Source organism: Tachypleus tridentatus, chromosome 4, assembly GCF_004210375.1.
Source record: "Tachypleus tridentatus isolate NWPU-2018 chromosome 4, ASM421037v1, whole genome shotgun sequence".
Taxonomy (NCBI): domain Eukaryota; kingdom Metazoa; phylum Arthropoda; class Merostomata; order Xiphosura; family Limulidae; genus Tachypleus; species Tachypleus tridentatus.
The window spans coordinates 28,208,592-28,226,509 of NC_134828.1; the positions used below are offsets into that span (position 1 = coordinate 28,208,592).

General features: G+C 33.1%; 1 protein-coding gene across 1 annotated transcript; it reads right to left on the bottom strand.

Annotated features, from left to right (window-relative positions):
* Nucleotides 1-15,997: 15,997 nt before the first annotated feature.
* Ppcdc (phosphopantothenoylcysteine decarboxylase) lies at nucleotides 15,998-17,411 on the bottom strand. Its single transcript, XM_076497437.1, has one exon. The coding sequence runs from the start codon at nucleotides 17,238-17,240 to the stop codon at nucleotides 16,581-16,583; it is 660 nt and encodes a 219-aa protein (XP_076353552.1). The 5' UTR covers nucleotides 17,241-17,411; the 3' UTR covers nucleotides 15,998-16,580.
* Between the last annotated feature and the right edge of the window lie 507 nt (nucleotides 17,412-17,918).

Genomic DNA, 17,918 nt, shown 5'->3' on the forward strand with positions numbered 1-17,918 from the left:
TCGTTTCAGTATAGTCTTAAACTTTTGACCAGCTAGTATTTAGGCTAATTTCATAGTGTTCACATTTTCTTTATTAAATGCTAAAAAAGTTTTTTATTTTTATTTTCCCTTTTCTTATTTTCATCTTTCGAAGCTCTACTCAAATAAGTGGTTGAGTCTAACAACGCAAAATGCGTATTTTTTCTTTATGTTCATTGGTCTTAAGATTTTGGCCAGCAATGTATAACATTATCACTCCAAGACCTTGGGATTTAGTTAGTCATGTCTTTACATTAGTAATATCTAATCACATATAACATTATCACTTCAAGATCTTGGATTTAGTAAGTCATGTCTTTACATCAGGGGCTCGGCATGGCCTGGTGGGTTAAGGCATGTGACTCGTAATCCGAGGGTCGCGGTTCGCATCCCCGTGGCGCCAAACATGCTCGCTCTCTTAGCCGTGGAGGCGTTATAATGTGTCGGTCAATCCCACTATTCGTTGGTAAAAGAATATCCCAAGAGTTGGCGGTGGGTGATGATGACTAGCTGCCTTCCCTCTAGTCTTACACTGCTAAATTAAGGACGGCTAGCGCAGATAGCCCTCGAGTAGCTTTGTGCGAAATTCAAAAACAAACAAACCTTACATCAGTAATATCTAATCACATATAACGATATCATTCCAATACATTGGATTTGATTAGTTAGGATGTGTGTTTGAAAAATACTGAATATTTAAATCATTTATTCAATGACATTTTAATTGCAATGGTGTAATGGAAAAGTTATGGTTCGCTTCAATGCTAAATAAAGAATTTGGTTACTGAATATTCTATTTCTTTATTAATTGTTTATTTTTCTTTTTGCTACAGATGGCGTTAAATACAGGTTACACTGATTAATTATAGGACTGAAGTGAGGCTTGCATTAACTTCACACTCTAATGGTGCTCAGAGAACAGAACGAGCAAGTAAAGAGCCTGCACGTGTTTCAAACTAAACATTCCATCTCTGAATTATTTTATTTGCTTGCTTTCAAGTGGACGAGAAGAACAATCTTCAAGTTCCACAGTTATAACTGAAAAATATTACGCCACATGAAGCAACACTTTATTATAAAGCGATCATCTCGAGCGTAATAAATTCGAAAATGATAGACACTTACAATATAATGGTGATAATGTTTTCCTTACACTTTCAGTGTTTCACTAATTACTAAACTTCGTCACTTTACAGGAATATGTCACGAGTTGCATAATTTCAATCAGGCGTGTCGTTAGCCATTATTGTACGAATGGTTTCAAGCAAGGCATCAAAATGGAATCGACGAATTTCAACATTTGAAACCTAATTTACTGCAGTAAAAATATTCTTACAATCGTGGTCTTAATTTCTATCGTCAAACACATTTTCGTGCTGAACAAATTGTTTAACCTGAGGTAAATCAATATATGCGTGGTACAGCAGCACAGATGTCGGTGAACAAAGAACATGTAAAAATATTGTAACACTGGTATAAAGAACATCATATAAAGATACTGTAACAGTGACGTAAGTAAATTATATCACGTGCTTTAACATATCTTTGTTTTCTTCAGAAATGATATGCAAGAATAGTGTATTTTTACACGAACACTATACTAGCATATTTATGTTTTATATGAGCATAATACTTGCATATCTGTGTTTTATATGAATACTATGCTAGCATATCTGCGTTTTATATGAGCGCCATATTAGCATATCTGTATTTTTATATGAACACTATACTAGCATATCTGTGTTTTTATATGAACACTATACTAGCATATTTGTGTTTTTATATAAGCACTATATTAACGTATCTGTGTTTTTATAACAACTGTCCTTAGGAATTTCGTATTTTTTCACTCAACACTACCCTAGGATATAGAGGCCTGGCATGGCCTAGCGCGTTAAGGCGTGTGCTTCGTAATTCGCGGGTTCGCGCCCGAGTCGCGCCAAACATGCTCGCCCTCCCAGCCGTGGGGGCGTTATAATGTGACGGTCAATCCCACTATTCCTTGGTAAAAGAGTAGCCCAAGAGTTGGCGGTGGGTGGTGATGACTAGCTGCCTTCCCTCTAGTCTTACACTGCTAAATTAGGGACGGCTAGCACAGATAGCCCTCGAGTAGCTTTGTGCGAAATTCCAAACAAACAAACCCTAGGATATCTGTGATTTTGCATCAACCATACTCTAACATATCTGTCTCTTTACAACTATAGCATATCTGTGTTTATACAATAACAGTATTTTAGCATATCTGTATTTTTACCACAACGCCACCCAAACGTATATTTGCTCTTATATCAACACTGCTTTAGAGTATCTGTGTTTCATAACGACAATACTCTAGCTTATTAGTATTTCTACATTGAGTTTACTCTAGCATATCTGTGTTTTTACAAGAACTCTACTCTAGGAACACCCTAACCCTAGAATCTTCATTCCTTCATATTAATATTCACAAATAATCTTTTGAATCAGTTTGAAATTTCTGATGGGCAGTCGGGTTTATATTATTTGTAAAAACTGTTATATAAATTCTTGCTGATATAAGAAACAGTGAGTTGATTATTTGGTCCAAGATTCGTGGGTTAATGTTAATGCCGTTTAAATAATATTATTTAGTTATTACAGTTAAGGATTTAATAATAATACGCTTGAGTTTTCATAAGGGGAAACTTACCGAGATGAAATTATACATTACATTTTTAATTACAGTTTCTAATCTTACTGAGCGAACGTTCTCGGATCAAGTGAACAAAGTTATGATATAATTGAAAGTTCAATATTTAAGACAAATTACCAAAGTCTTATTTCCTCACTTTAACGTTACAGGAAATTTTCATTTGGAAACTGCAGTTGACATATGAAATTCGGAAGCGTAAAATAATTAATTTTGTTCATTAGAAACCTTCGCCAAAAGTGAGCATGTGGTGTTTATCAGAAAACTATGTCGTTTAATTATCAACCGAATTCGTAGAAAATTCTCTTGATTCATTTGCGCAATAACAAAGTTATCAGAGATTGATTAGAAACGTTCACCACGCAGTTTTAACTTGGTTCGTTAAGCCTTAACGTCTCAAGGCAGACCTTGCAGGAAGAAGATCCTACACTTCCACACCTTTCTACAACAAAAGTTAATTGGTATTATTTGATATTTAGCAAAGTTTAGAGACTAAAAGAGATTAAGAATATTTTTGGTTGAACAGCAGACGAGGATAGAGTGATGTCATTGCTTGTCTTTAACATAATGTTCTCCCACGTTTATCATTGAAAGTATTTCTCCGTTTTGTTTATTTTCGAAAATAAAACGGAAAGTATATTTTGTTTTCACGTATTTCTGTTTTACGACAGCACAATTTTTCTAAGAATTTAAGCAGCTCCTCGGACGCATAAAAAGAGGGGACTAGTGGAAATATTTTTCAAATATTTGGAATTTAGACTTTGGAATCAGTAATATTTTCTTTCACTTTACGTACTGAAAGTCACCTAAAAGCGAAGAAGTAAAATTCTGAAAAAAAAAGTCTTTCAACAAAAATAAGAAACACCGAAGAATTATGAACATAAAAAGTGACATCTATATAACATTGTAGAAAGGAACAACTAACCCTAATTTTGTAAAGGTAAAACTATCAAAAAATTTTAATCAATGCACAAACATTATCCAAAATTTACATAAAAAATACTAAAAGCCATGCTGAACACGAAATGCAAAGAACTACATGATTAAAAAAAACAAAAAAATGAACCTAGACCATCAACTGGCATGCTGCATTGAACCAAAAATTTACGAACTTATACAACGAAACATAAACCAAATCAACACTAGGAGTGACAGGAAGTAAAAGATATGCCACAATAAAAAACTAGAGAAACTAAGATGCAAACAACAGAAAAGACACCAAGATGACAAACCATTGACTAACCTCATAATTAACAGATCTGACCGACAATTAAACACAGACGAGATACGTCTACTTAACAAAGGACTCAACTTTGCAATAGCACCTAGGTACATTCCAACCATAGAAATCAAAACATGTTTAGAAGACCTAGCCAGGAGACTTGTGATACTTTCCACAGAAAACAAAAACAAGAAAACAACCGAAAAACAACCAACAGAAAGCAGACAACTTCGACAATTTTATTGACATGCAACAGCCAAACTTCCCAGGAAAATTTAAATATTTATATTTTTCAGAAACACCTAAAAACAACATCTTAAACGATTTTTTTTCAAATAATTTTCTCACAAAACCATCAACATAATTTCACAAAACAGAAAACTAAAAAAAACAATCTCACATAAAGAGACACTATTTCCAGTAAAAACCTAAAACAAGACAAAAACATAAAAATTATAAAAGCAGATAAAGGAAACGCTATAGTCATAATGAACACGAATGAATACATCAAAAAAATGAAGATCCTATCAAACACTAACAAATTTAAACCAATACACACAAATCTAACAAAGACACACGAAACGCAACTAAACAAAATACGACTAAAAATGAAAAAGGCTAACACAATTTCACAAACACTTTATTCCTACCTATGCAAAACCGACTCACGCACACCACAAATATACGGCATCCCCAGACCTCAAAAACCAGATTGTTCATTACGACCAATAATGTCCACATATGAATCGTTTAATTACAATCTGGGTAAATACACAGCATGGGCATTCTCCAAATATGTAACATCAGCCAGCTCATTTATCAAAGACTCTTTTAATTTCAAGTCTAGTCTTAAGCAACTTAATCATAAAGCCTTAATGGCCAGTTTTGATGTTATATAACTCTTTACATAGGTCCCCAATAGACATTCCCAGCAACCAATAAACAACCCTCATAGAATTCACCATGATAAAGACATATTTCATGTTCAACAACCACAACTATATACAAACAAATGGCCTAAACATGGGCAACCCAGTATCACCAGTTCTAGCCAATATTTTTATGACGCAAGGTGAAACACAAGCAATTAACACAGCATTACATCCACCACTAAAACTAGTACAGATATGTAGACGACACGATTGCGGGATTCACATCTACAGAACACACACTTAAATTTTTCAATCACAATAACTCTATACATCCCAACATTAACTTCACACGTGAACAGGAAGAGAGCAATCAATTATCATTTCTTAACCTCATAATTACAAGAACCGATACACAATTTAAAACAGAAATTCACCGAAAAATTACCCATACTGGACTATACATTTCTTGGGACTCAGCACATGAAACAACACAAAAACTCAACATTTTAAGAAACCAAATAAACACAGCCATAAAACTATTCTCACCAGATAAAATTAACGACGAATTAGACAAAATAAAACAATACTTCATCAACATCAATAAGTTTCCTCCACAAACCGTAGAAAACATTATACGCACACACCTAGACAGAAATTAAAATCAACAAACAAAAGTAAATATATCACACGATTTAAAAAATCATGAAACCATATACTGCTGCATACCATATATTCCCGACATCAGCAGAAAATAACCAACATTTGGCAAAAACTAGCAACAAAATATGACATTCCAGTTAATACAAAATTTATTCAAAAACCAGGCACAAAACTAAGGTCTATACTATGTTAAAACTACACTGACAAACACCACACCAACATTATTTATAAAATACAATGTGATAACTGCCACGACTTCTATATTGGAGAAACAAGTGGAGAAATGGAAACCAGATTCAAAGAACACAAATAGCCACCTTCAGACGTTTTCAAACACTGCAAATCAAACAAACACAACATAACCATAAAAAACACCCAAATACTAAATAAAGAAACAAACATAAATAAACGCAAAATTAAAGAAGTCTTACTTATACAACAACTCAAGCCTAAAATAAACCAGTACAAAGGAACACCTTTATACCTATATTAATAAATATAATCAAACATCTAAGCACGCCCTCTACATTCCTACACTCAGTTACACAACCCCTTTCAAACATGTGATCAGCTATCGGTCAGTTACCTTTTTTTTGTGTGAACCTGACGATGACCGAAGAAGGTCGAAACGTTGTTCGCTCTTCCAGTTTTCTTAACCCAAACCAGCCGTTTTTACATATATGAAAATAAGAAATGTAGAGCAAGCTACAGCACACCTGTTATTCCTATGTATTCAACAACATAACACTAGCGCATGTATTTCATATTTATTCAACAATATAACACTACTATTCTCGATGTTGGTAATGCTGTTTAACTGTCAACCCACAACTTGGTGCTGTTTGTGATAATATAATTGTAAGCCCACAACTTGACGCTGTTAATAGAATATAACTAAGCCCACAACTTGATGTTGGTAGTAATAATATAACTAAATCCACAACTTGATGTCGGTAGTGATAGAATAACTAGATCCATAAGTTGATGTTGTCAGTGAGAGTATAACTAAACCTACAACTTATAAGGATAAAATGTTTGACAGGCGTCTTATGTCTATTACAAACGAAAGGCCAATAATTATCTTTTTTCAATTACGTACGTAACTGCAACAGTTTACTGAATAGTTAACCCTAATAACTCTTAAGGCCTAGCATGGCCAAGCGCTTAAGGTGTGCGACTCGTAATCCGAGGGTCGCGGGTTCGCGCCCGCGTCGCGCCAAACATGCTCGCCCTCCCAGCAGTGAGGGCGTTATAATGTGACGGTCAATCCCACTATTCGTTGGTAAAAGAGTAGCCCAAGAGTTGGCGGTGGGTGGTGATGATTAGCTGCCTTCCCTCTAGTCTTACACTGCTAAATTAGGGACGGCTCGGTGCAGTGGGCTAAAACCTACTCACTTAAATACTTGTTGAAGAATCCGCAAGCGATTGCGGCCCTATGTTCCTAGATGGAATCTAATGGTGATAACTAAACTGACTAATAACTGTTAAACGTCTTTCGTAACTTTGCAATACACAATTTTTCTTTAGAACTAGGCCTCAATTTTTTATTAGCAGAAATAAAACCAAAATATCTCTACCAATAAATATTAATCGTAAGGCCACAATGATTATGCCGCATTTATACAGAGGGGAAGAAATACGTTCCCATTACCTGATGCAAAAGCAATTTGAAGCAATAACTCTAGAAACTGTGTTAGGCGTAATTAATGAGACTCTGCCAATAATTTATTAGTTTTATGAAACAACAGTTTTCAGAAATATTTGACCGATCATCAATCAGTCTCAGACTGTATAACTAGCAGTTTTCTCTCGTCAAGCAACAAGAAACAAATTAGGTTAAAGTTTGTAGATCTCGTGATACTGAACCATACTGGAGCTTCGTTAAGAACAGTTTTATTTTTTGTTTGTTTTTGTTTTTTGAATTTCGCGCAAAGCTGCACGAGGACTATCTGAGATAGCCGCCTCTAATTTAGCAGTGTAAGACTAGAAGGAAGGCAGCTAGTCATCACCACCCACCGTCAACTCTTGGACTACTCTTTTACCAACGAATAGTTAGCTGAAAGGGCGAGGATGTTTGGTATGACGGAGATTCGTACCCGCGACCCTCGAGTTAACCACCTGGTAATGCCGGGCGTGTAAATCTTTAAGGACATTCGTATTAGAAATTTTAGTTTTTAAGAGGTTATGGGAGTTTAATACTTTTGTTACAAAGTTAAATAGATTGTTAACTTACGCGTCTTGAAGATCTTATGTCTTACTGGTGAATAACATTGACCGTAATTTAATCCCACCTTTACTTGTTTTATTGTAAAACACGAACCAATACAATGGACTATCTATCTGTGCTGCATCCGCCAAATGTATCGAAACCCGGATTTAACATGTCAACCCTCAGACTTACCGATGAGTCACTGGAGAAGCCCAGCCATTACCACAACCTGTTTATAATAACGTCACCTGTCCCCACGAGAGGACAGCACTATGCATATATCGGTTTCTCTTTCTTTCTTTACCTTTTATCTGAAACAAACAAATTAATTATTTGATAGTTTTTGTCGTTTTTTCTTCTTCTCACGTTGGCTTTAAAGTTACTCATCCACGTGCGGGTAAAAGACGGATAAATAGAATACTGGACCCTCCCGTTTACCTCCATCGAACATTACCTTTCTTTATCAAGATTGAATCAACGAATTAGTGTAGAAATAAATAAATACATAGCATTAAAAACGTATAACTAAAATAAAATAGGTTGGTCGAAGCTGGTCCTAACAAATTTTACGACAAAATGATAATTGATATCTATTAAAAAGCTAAAGTTCTGTGATCGATTCCCTCAAGTAGACATGGTACAGACAGCCCACTGTGTAGCTTTGACTAAAACAAACAAACAAACTGATATTTATGCAAATCCATTACACAATAAAAACTGATCAAGAGAGTCTTTGTAAAATAATAGTGATTTCATGACACTTAGAAGGAACACTAGACTGATTTACAATATCAAACTACCACAGTCACTTTAAAGTTAAAAAATAAAAACTGGGAAAGCTAAACGAAAGCTGAGGAAATTGTTACATGTGTTGAAAAACAACAATAAGGTGTGTTTGAAACAGTGTAAATGTGAAATAAAGCTGAGGCAATTGTTACATGTGTTGAAGAACAACAATAGGGTGTGTGTTGAATTGATGTAATATCAAATAAAGCTGAGACAATTGCTACATGTGCTGAAGAATAACAAATGATATGTGTTGAATTGATATAATGTCGAATAATGCTGAGAAAATTGTTACAGGTGTTGAAAAGCAACAATAGTGGACATAAAATACTCTGAAAATAGATCAATTCCTCTAACTTGTGAAACAATGTGGACATAAAACAACTATAATAGTAGATATGTCCCTATAGTTCATAATTGTTACCATCAATGTAAATACCGCTAAAACCCAAAACTGTTACTTACTCAATCATTACTTTATGATCTCAGTAATAACGTAATTAATTTAGTAAATATATTCACCAACAGGTGGAAGCAGCATAAATTAGTGAAGAATAAATACACGAAAATATTTGATGTAGATTGATACTTTTTAACCACTTTATGAAAGAAAAAAAAAACATTTCGTAATGACTTAATTCTTGTTGTATTGTGATATGTATATGTATGTATAGCTAAATGAAGCAACTTAAGTTTACAACCCAAAACAGGGATTGAAAATCGTTTTAAAATCTATACAAAATCTATAAAATCTATCTAGTATCACTTTATTTATTTGTTTACTTTTATTGCACGAAACAACCCTACTTTCCGTTAAAAGTTTAATTTTTTTCTTGTTTATTTGTTTACTTTCTATATGTGCATTGACTGGACACAACATTTATAAACTTTTAGCATAACCATATTCCTGATAGCTATACCTTTTACCAGAATGAAAGACACAAAGGCCTCGCGTGGCCAGGTGGTTAAGGCACTCGACTCCTAATCTGAAGGTCATGCGTCCGAATCCCCGTCATACTGAACATGCTTGCCTTTTTAGGCTCTGGGGCGTTATAATGTCACGATAAATCGCACTATTCGTTGGTAGCCCAAGAGTTGGCGGTGAGTGGTAATGGCAAGATGCCTTCCCTCTAGCCCAGAAGTAGGCATCTCCACGGCCACTGCTTACAAGTGGCCAGTGGATAATACAGTTGTGGTCAGCTTGAGTTTAATAATCAACTTTTTCCATCATTTATTTTTCATCACAGATTTGGTAATCAGCAATTGCAATGACTCACGTCATTGCTAATGTCACGCGCTTCATCACTGCCACAGACTTTGCCCATTTTGTAATGTTAGTCTGATTTAGATGTTTGTTATCGAGTGTGCGTTGTTTTGCATGCGCTTGCAAACATATTTTTATTGTGCGACTTTCAAGTGTTTAAATATATTTTGTTTTTAATCCCATAATATGGATAAGTGGATAATTCGAAAACGAAAGAATCCAGATGATGATGAACACTCAGAAAATAAAGACAATTTAATTGATTCTGGAATTTTGAATGATGAATGACTGGAAAACCGTGAAACTAGAATTAATGAAAGTTTGGAGTTGAAATTTACAGTGATTGAAGCAAATAATAAGCCAGTGTGTCTTTTGTGTAACAAAGTTTTTAAGAATAATAACGTATACAACCTTAAGCAACACTTTAACAATTTTCACAACGAATTTGATGTAAAATTTCCAGTTGATAGCAACAATCTTAAGAATAAAATTAGCCGTCTGAAAGCACAACTTCATGAACAAAAGGGAGGCCTCAAAATATTTTTTATTATCGCTACAACTAGTACGTTTTCTAGCTATAAAGTAGCTTGGATTCTAGCTTAAAAAATAAATAATTTTTCTGATGTTGAACTAGTAAAAGAAATATTGATTGTGGTCACTGAAACTCTGTTGAAGAATTATGATCCAAAAATAAAAGTTGATTTTCTTTAATAGGTAAATAATTTGCAATTAAGTAGAAGAACAATTGTCTGCAGAATGCTAGAGTTAGCGAAAGACATAGAAAATCAGTTGTTTGAACAACTAAAGGACTGTTTGTATTTTTTTTAGCACGATATGAGTCAACAGATGTTAGTGACACTGCACAGTTGATATTTTGGGTTCGATACGTAACTTCAGATCTGTAAGTGAAGGAAGAAATGTTTGGCCTTTGTAGATTACAAAATCAAACATGTGGAAAAAACATATTTGAAAAAATTTTGAAATGTCAAAAAAATTCAATCTGGATTTTAAAAAACTGGTTCCTGTCACAACAGACAGCGCTCCAGCCATGACTTGGGAGAAATTATGATTTGTCTCTCTTTTGAAGCAACATTTAATTAAAAATAATGTGTAGTCCACGCTTCCATCTTTCCACTGCATTTTACATGAGGAAAATTTATATGCTCAGATGTCTAAAAGTGATGAATTGAAAAACTTCATGGGCATTGTTATAGAAATTGTGAATTATATTAGAAATGGAAGCTCTCTCATCCAATGACAATTTGTTGAGTTTTTGAAGAAAAGCAGTGAATGTACTTTTGATGATCTTACTGATTTTGCAAATGTAAGATGGTTAAGTAGAGGAAAAGTCTTGGAACGATTTACTTCCATATTTCCTGAAATAAAAGAGTATCTTGTTGAAAAAGGTAAGATTGAAAATTTCCCTGAAGTTGAAACTTTGTCATTGCAGTGTGATTTGTACTTTTTGTGCGACATGATGGATCACTTGAATAATTTGAATACGAAGCTTCAGGGAAGGGGTAAAATAATAAGTCAATCACAGTCTCTTCATGAATTTCATTTAGAGCTAAACCTCCCTGTGGAACAGTTACAAAAGAATGATTTGACACATTTTGCAAAGTTGAATAATTTTCTAAAAAATAATAAGAACTATGATTTCTCTGATGCTAAAGATGATCTATATGTAAACTGGATCAAATATGTATCTCAAAAATTTGAATAATGTTTCTTTGAATTTAAAAATTTGAAATTGATATTTGAATTTTTGCATGTGCTATTTCAATTTGAGTTAGGAAATTTCAGTAAGGAAATTGCATCTTTTTTGTATTTGGAAAAGTGTGGATTTGAAGACAAGATGCTTATCCTGGAAAGTGTATAACACATAAAAGGTAAACAAAAATGTTCTATCAGAAAGATGTGGCTCACTATTCTGAAAAATGAAAGCCTTCCAAATTTAAAGATAGCAATTTCAAAATTAATTTTCATTTTTGGATCTACATGGACGTGTGAGTCAACATTTTCTATGCTAGATTTTCTTAAGTCTAAATATAGATCTCGACTTACTGATATATATTTAGAGGCAGAGCTAAGATGCTTATTGAGCACAGATATTAAGCCAAAATTCACGAAACGTGTTGATGAAACCCCCATCAATCTTCACTTTGAAGGTTAGTTGAAATGAAATTATTTTGATTAAACTAACGTCTTTCAGTTATTTTTAATATTGTGGCCAACAGTGTTTTCATTAGCCACAGTTGTGGCTACTATGAAAAATAATTTGCCCACCTCTGCTCTAGTCTTACACCGCAAAATTAGGGACGGCTAGCGCAGATAGCCCTTGGGTAGCTTTGCGCGAAATCCAAAACAAACCAAAAACCACAATCATAAATTTATAAAATGTAACCCTTATTTTGGCTTACAAGTAAGTGTATAAATTTGTAATTGTGGATTTAATTTCTGTTTCATTACTTGTTGTAGCACGATCCCAACTTCATATTAAAATCTGACTTTTACCTTTAGGAATTGTCGTGTGTCTATTGATATGTAGCGTCATCTGCTGGATTAAATTGAAGTTAAAAGGTATTTAAGTACGTGCATGATATGTTTATCATTTAGAAAAAATCTACATATATCAAAAGCGAATACCCACAGACCAGTCAAATAAGCTGGAGAAGTCTTATAACGATAGTCCAAGCCGTCTAGAGGCTAGCCTCTTTGACATGATCAGGTATGCAAGTCGTGTTTTAGAAATTTTTGAATTGGTCTACGTGCGCATAACAATAACTTTAAATTGTCGGCTTTTTTCTTAGAAATTCGATATGGTGGGTTCTGGCGCATGAATTAGTTAAAACTTTAGCGATCCATGTTAACAAGTACTGCAGAACCTAATATTTTTGTATTTTTCTACTTCAGTAATTTCTCTAATATTTAATTCAATTTGAAGTTCGATTTATCAAGTTTACGTAAACTACAAAACTTGCATTATCATTGAACCTATTGTTTCTGGTTCCAGTATCTCAGAAACTCACCCTTCTAGTTTAACTATGCCTGAAACTAATGCTTCTGGCTCAGATACGTCAAAAATTGGTTCTTTTAGTTTAAATATGCCATAAAGTGATGTTTCTAGTTTAGATATGCTAGCAATTGATGCTTCTGCTTGTATGTCAGGATCTCGTGCTTCTGTTCCAGATATGTCGGAAACTGGTCTTTCCTGTTCAAATATATCAGAAACAGATGGTTTTGGCGCAGATGTGTTGGAAACCAGTGCTTATACATTAAAAATAACAGAAACTGGTACTTATAATTCAAAGATGCCAGAAACAAATTTTTTCTGGTTTGAATATGTCAGTAATGTGTTCACTGTTGTAATTACAGAAATTATTTAATTTTTTTTTTTTCCAAAATTAACAGAAATGCGAGTAAAGAAAGACCTATACATTAAGTTAAAAATGTTTCTGTGAATAGAGAAACAGAAACTGTGCAAGTGTCCAAAACACTGTACGTGGAAAGAAGGTTAGAAAGTAACTAACTGTTCATGTAATTATAGGCTTATTAATCTTACATCAGTGGTGGGAAAGTCTTACAAAAGATGGTTTATAAAGTCATCTAACAAAGTTTAGAATTTTCTAAGATAGTCAGCATGACTTCACTAGAGTGGGACCTTTGAAGGAATTATTGTTTATATAGATAAATATATGGTTGTGGATTTGAAGTATCTGGATATTCAGAAACCATTTGACAAGATGTGGGTAATGAATTGGCTCACATGACAAAAACTGACTAAAATAGAAGACACTAGAGGGTAATTATAAATGGAATACAGTCAAATTGGATTACTGTCCCAAGAGAGATATCTCAGGACTTAGTCTTGGATTATTTTCTCTTTCTGGTTTACATCACTGACATAGGTCAGTTAATAGTCAATAGATTATTTAAATCTACTGATGATATTAAGGTGTTGGGTGTTGCTAGTTGTGAAAAGGATGCTACTGATTTTCAAAAATATTTAGATCATTTAGTGAGTTGGTCAAATAGATGGCAGGTGAGTTTTGATTATAATAAATCTAAAATAATGTATGTGGGTTGTCATAAGTTGAATTGTGAGTGTATTTGTGATGGAAGAAAAAGATCAGTCCTATAAGACATCCATGTTGTTTCTAGTGGAAAAACAAATAGTATATTAGGTTGTATCTACAGAAACATTAAAACAAATAGTATATTAGGTTGTATCTACAGAAATATTAAAACAAATAGTATATTAGGTTGTATCTATTAAAACAGTAAATATTAAAACAAATAGTATATTAGGTTGTATCTACAGAAATATTAAAACAAATAGTATATTAGGTTGTATCTACAGAAATATTAAAACAAATAGTATATTAGGTTGTATCTACAGAAATATTAAAACAAATAGTATATTAGGTTGTATCTACAGAAATATTAAAACAAATAGTACATTAGGTTGTATCTACAGAAATATTAAAACAAATAGTACATTAGGTTGTATCTACAGAAATATTAAAACAAATAGTATATTAGGTTGTATCTACAGAAATATTAAAACAAATAGTATATTAGGTTGTATCTACAGAAATATTAAAACAAATAGTATATTAGGTTGTATCTACAGAAATATTAAAACAAATAGTATATTAGGTTGTATCTACAGAAATATTAAATACACGTCTAAAGAGGTTATAATGTATTTTTATGTTTCTGGTTAAGCTACATTTGGAGTATTATGTTCAGTCTTGGGTTCTTTACCTCAGAAAAGTCATTGAATTGTTGGATATGGCTCAGAGGAGGGATTCTAAGATACCTTTGATGGATATGTTGTTATTCAAGGAAATAATTAAGATATTGTCTTATCTTGAAAAAGTTATAGAATCTGATTGATGTATTAAATGAATTGATAGTATTTGTGCATCATCTTTATCTATATTTAATAATGAGAACACAAATATTAATATTTACAGGTCACTAGGGAACACAAATATTAATATTCACAGATCATGAGTCATCTTCAGCTAAGACAGTTTTTTTGTTTTTCTAACAGGATTGTTGGCCTTCAGACACTGTGGGTGAAATTAAATTAAGAGTTTAAAGGATGACTTGAAAAATAATCAAATGATAAATGTTGTTTTGAATGTTTTATATTTAATTTAATTGGATGGGACAGCCTTGATTCATCAACAAGACCCTTGTTTTAAGATTGTGTTTTATAATATATATAACAATATTATTCTTAAAACACTACACTACAGTCCCATACAACATTTGTTTATAAAACACTCCACTACAGTCTTGTAAGATATGTACATGAAACACTCCACTACAGTCTTGTATGATATGTTTATGAAACACTCCACTACAGTCTCGTTCGATATGTATATGAAACACTCCACTACAGTCCCGTACGATATGTTTATGAAACACTCCACTACAGTCCCGTAAGATATGTTTATGAAACACTCCACTACAGTCCCGTACGATATGTTTATGAAACACTCCACTACAGTCCCGTACGATATGTTTATGAAACACTCCACTACAGTCCCGTACGATATGTTTATGAAACACTCCACTACAGTCCCGTACGATATGTTTATGAAACACTCCACTACAGTCCGTACGATATGTATATGAAACACTCCACTACAGTCCCGTACGATATGTTTATGAAACACTCCACTACAGTCCTGTACGATATGTTTATGAAACACTCCACTACAGTCCCGTACGATATGTTTATGAAACACTCCACTACAGTCCCATACAATGCATTTATAAGACACTGTAATACAGTCCAGTGAAACATGTAGTTTTTTTCCAAGTAACCTCAACTGCATCACTTTTTCCATTTTTTGTAGGTCACTTTTATCACCTACTTGTTTGAAAATTTCAAATTATTAGTTTACTTAAAGTGTCATATAATAAAACACAGCTGTTACATTTTCATCATCATATTTTCAATAAAAACTGAGCTCATTAATGATAACTCTTTGTTAACCTGAAGATGACCGAAGAAGGTTTAAATGTTGTTCTGTACTTTAATGTAATTAAAACTGCAATAGCTCTTTAAAAAATGTAGGTAAACTTCAAAACTGTTCAGCCAGTTTAGATCATCTATGTGTAGATTTAGATAAATGCTTTGTAATTTAAATTATGTATATCTTGATACATTAAACACTCTAAGCATTTAAAAGTTATTTTTATCTTAACAGTAAGATTTTTAAAGTGATGGTTAACAGGGAAGGGTTTGGTAAATAAAATAATTCTACTGATCTTGCACATACAACGAAAAAACTGATGAGTTTATGTATATATTAATATACAGAATGCTACATAAATACCACAACCTTCTGATCCCATGTTGCAATAGCTAAATATTTCTACTTAAACACTGTTACTTTATAAAATTAATTTTAATATTCAGATACTGAGTTTCCATGACTACACAATGTAAAACACATTCCCCATATGCAATCAGAAAAAAAAAAATACTAAAAATGTTCATGTCCGAGATTTATTAAATATTTGAAGAATATGTGCTTATTAACTATGTAATTTTGTTCACAGGTTCTTTTAATTTAGTTTCAACATTTAAGTAGTAATTGCCAAAACATTCTGCATTTCTATAGAATAATTGTGTGTACAACAAAGCTTTAAAAAATTATATTTATAGAAGATATTATCTTCCCAAATACCATTAAAATTGAATTATTCAATAAATGCTTCAAATATTGCCACTGATAAAACTAGTCACACGGACTGAGAAAGTACTGGGCAAACCTGTTTGTTTAACTATAACCTCTAATAGTAGTATAGGCTTTCTGTACTGTTGTAATACACTACTTTCAACCTATTACATTTAAGGTTTAACTATAGTCTTTTTGTAATACACTATTTTCAATTTCATCTATTTTATATTTTATAAAAGTCTGCAAATGATTCACCACAGTTTCAACAATTGTTGGAACTTCAGCCATAGCGCCATAACCAGTATCACCACATGCCAACTTCTTGGCTACACAAGGCACCTCTATGTATCCAAGTTCTTTCAGTTTTTCAATTTGAATGATTGTTATCGGGTGATCCCACATATGAGTGTTCATAGCAGGGCAAAAAACCAGTGGTTTCTTCATATCCCATGCTCTCACTATACACGTTAAAAGATTGTCACAAATACCACTGCTTATTTTGGCCATGGTGTTAGCATCAAGAGGAGATATCACAAGGGCATCGGCCCATCGTCTCAGCTCAATATGCAGCACTGGGTCGCTCATTTTTTGCCAAGTTCTCCATTCATCTTCGTCTCGAAGCACGTTCACTAAAGTGTTAACTTCATCTAAAGGATAAAAGTGTAAGGCACGTTCTGTAGTAACGACCTGTAGATTAATTCTCAGTTCTGGAAACTCTGGAAGTGTCACTGTTTGTAACTGACGAACAAGCAGAGGAAGCTTCAGAGCGGCAACACTACCAGTAACACCGATTAAAATATTAGCTGTTTGAGACGATGGAGTGTCTTTATGATTCATGATAACAATAAAACATACAAGCTTTAAGATTTCGTGGAAGTAGTAGCAGAAAAGTTTGATACTTCTATGATGAATATAAAACGAGTGATAATAACACTAAAATAGAATGTCTCAAATTCATTTTAGTAACACTAGCTCGTGTTAAAAAAGGAATGAGTTTCGTGAAGACCCTCTACCGGGTAAATTGTGTACTATATATATATATATATGTGTGTGTGTGTGTGTGTGTGCGTCATATAATTATTTTGATTAATCGTATTATATGTCTGTAATCTTTATTTCTAACTAGGATTGGCTAATAACTACGAATAAAATAAATTTATATATACTTTTGGAGTACCTAGTATTATTAATTAAATTATTTGGATTTTATTGACTATAACAATTTTCACCAGAACACAAAGTTTCAGAAACTTTGAGAATTTATCATTATATTATTCTCTTTATAGCACCATCGAAACACGTATATAATGTCACTTTAAAGTTTACTGCCCCACAAAAACATAGAATTTATATTAAATTTGTTTTTTCAGTTTCAGCTTTTGTCGCTTTCCAGGACACATATATCCATGATTATATATTATCTACGAGTATTTTGTTTGTTTGTTTGTTTTGGAATTTCGCACAAAGCTACTCGAGGGCTATCTGTGCTGGCCGTCCCTAATTTAGTAGTGTAAG

Excerpts from the sequence above, each read along its gene's own strand:
- Ppcdc (XM_076497437.1), bottom strand. The coding sequence starts at position 17,240 with ATGAATCATAAAGACACTCCATCGTCTCAAACAGCTAATATTTTAATC.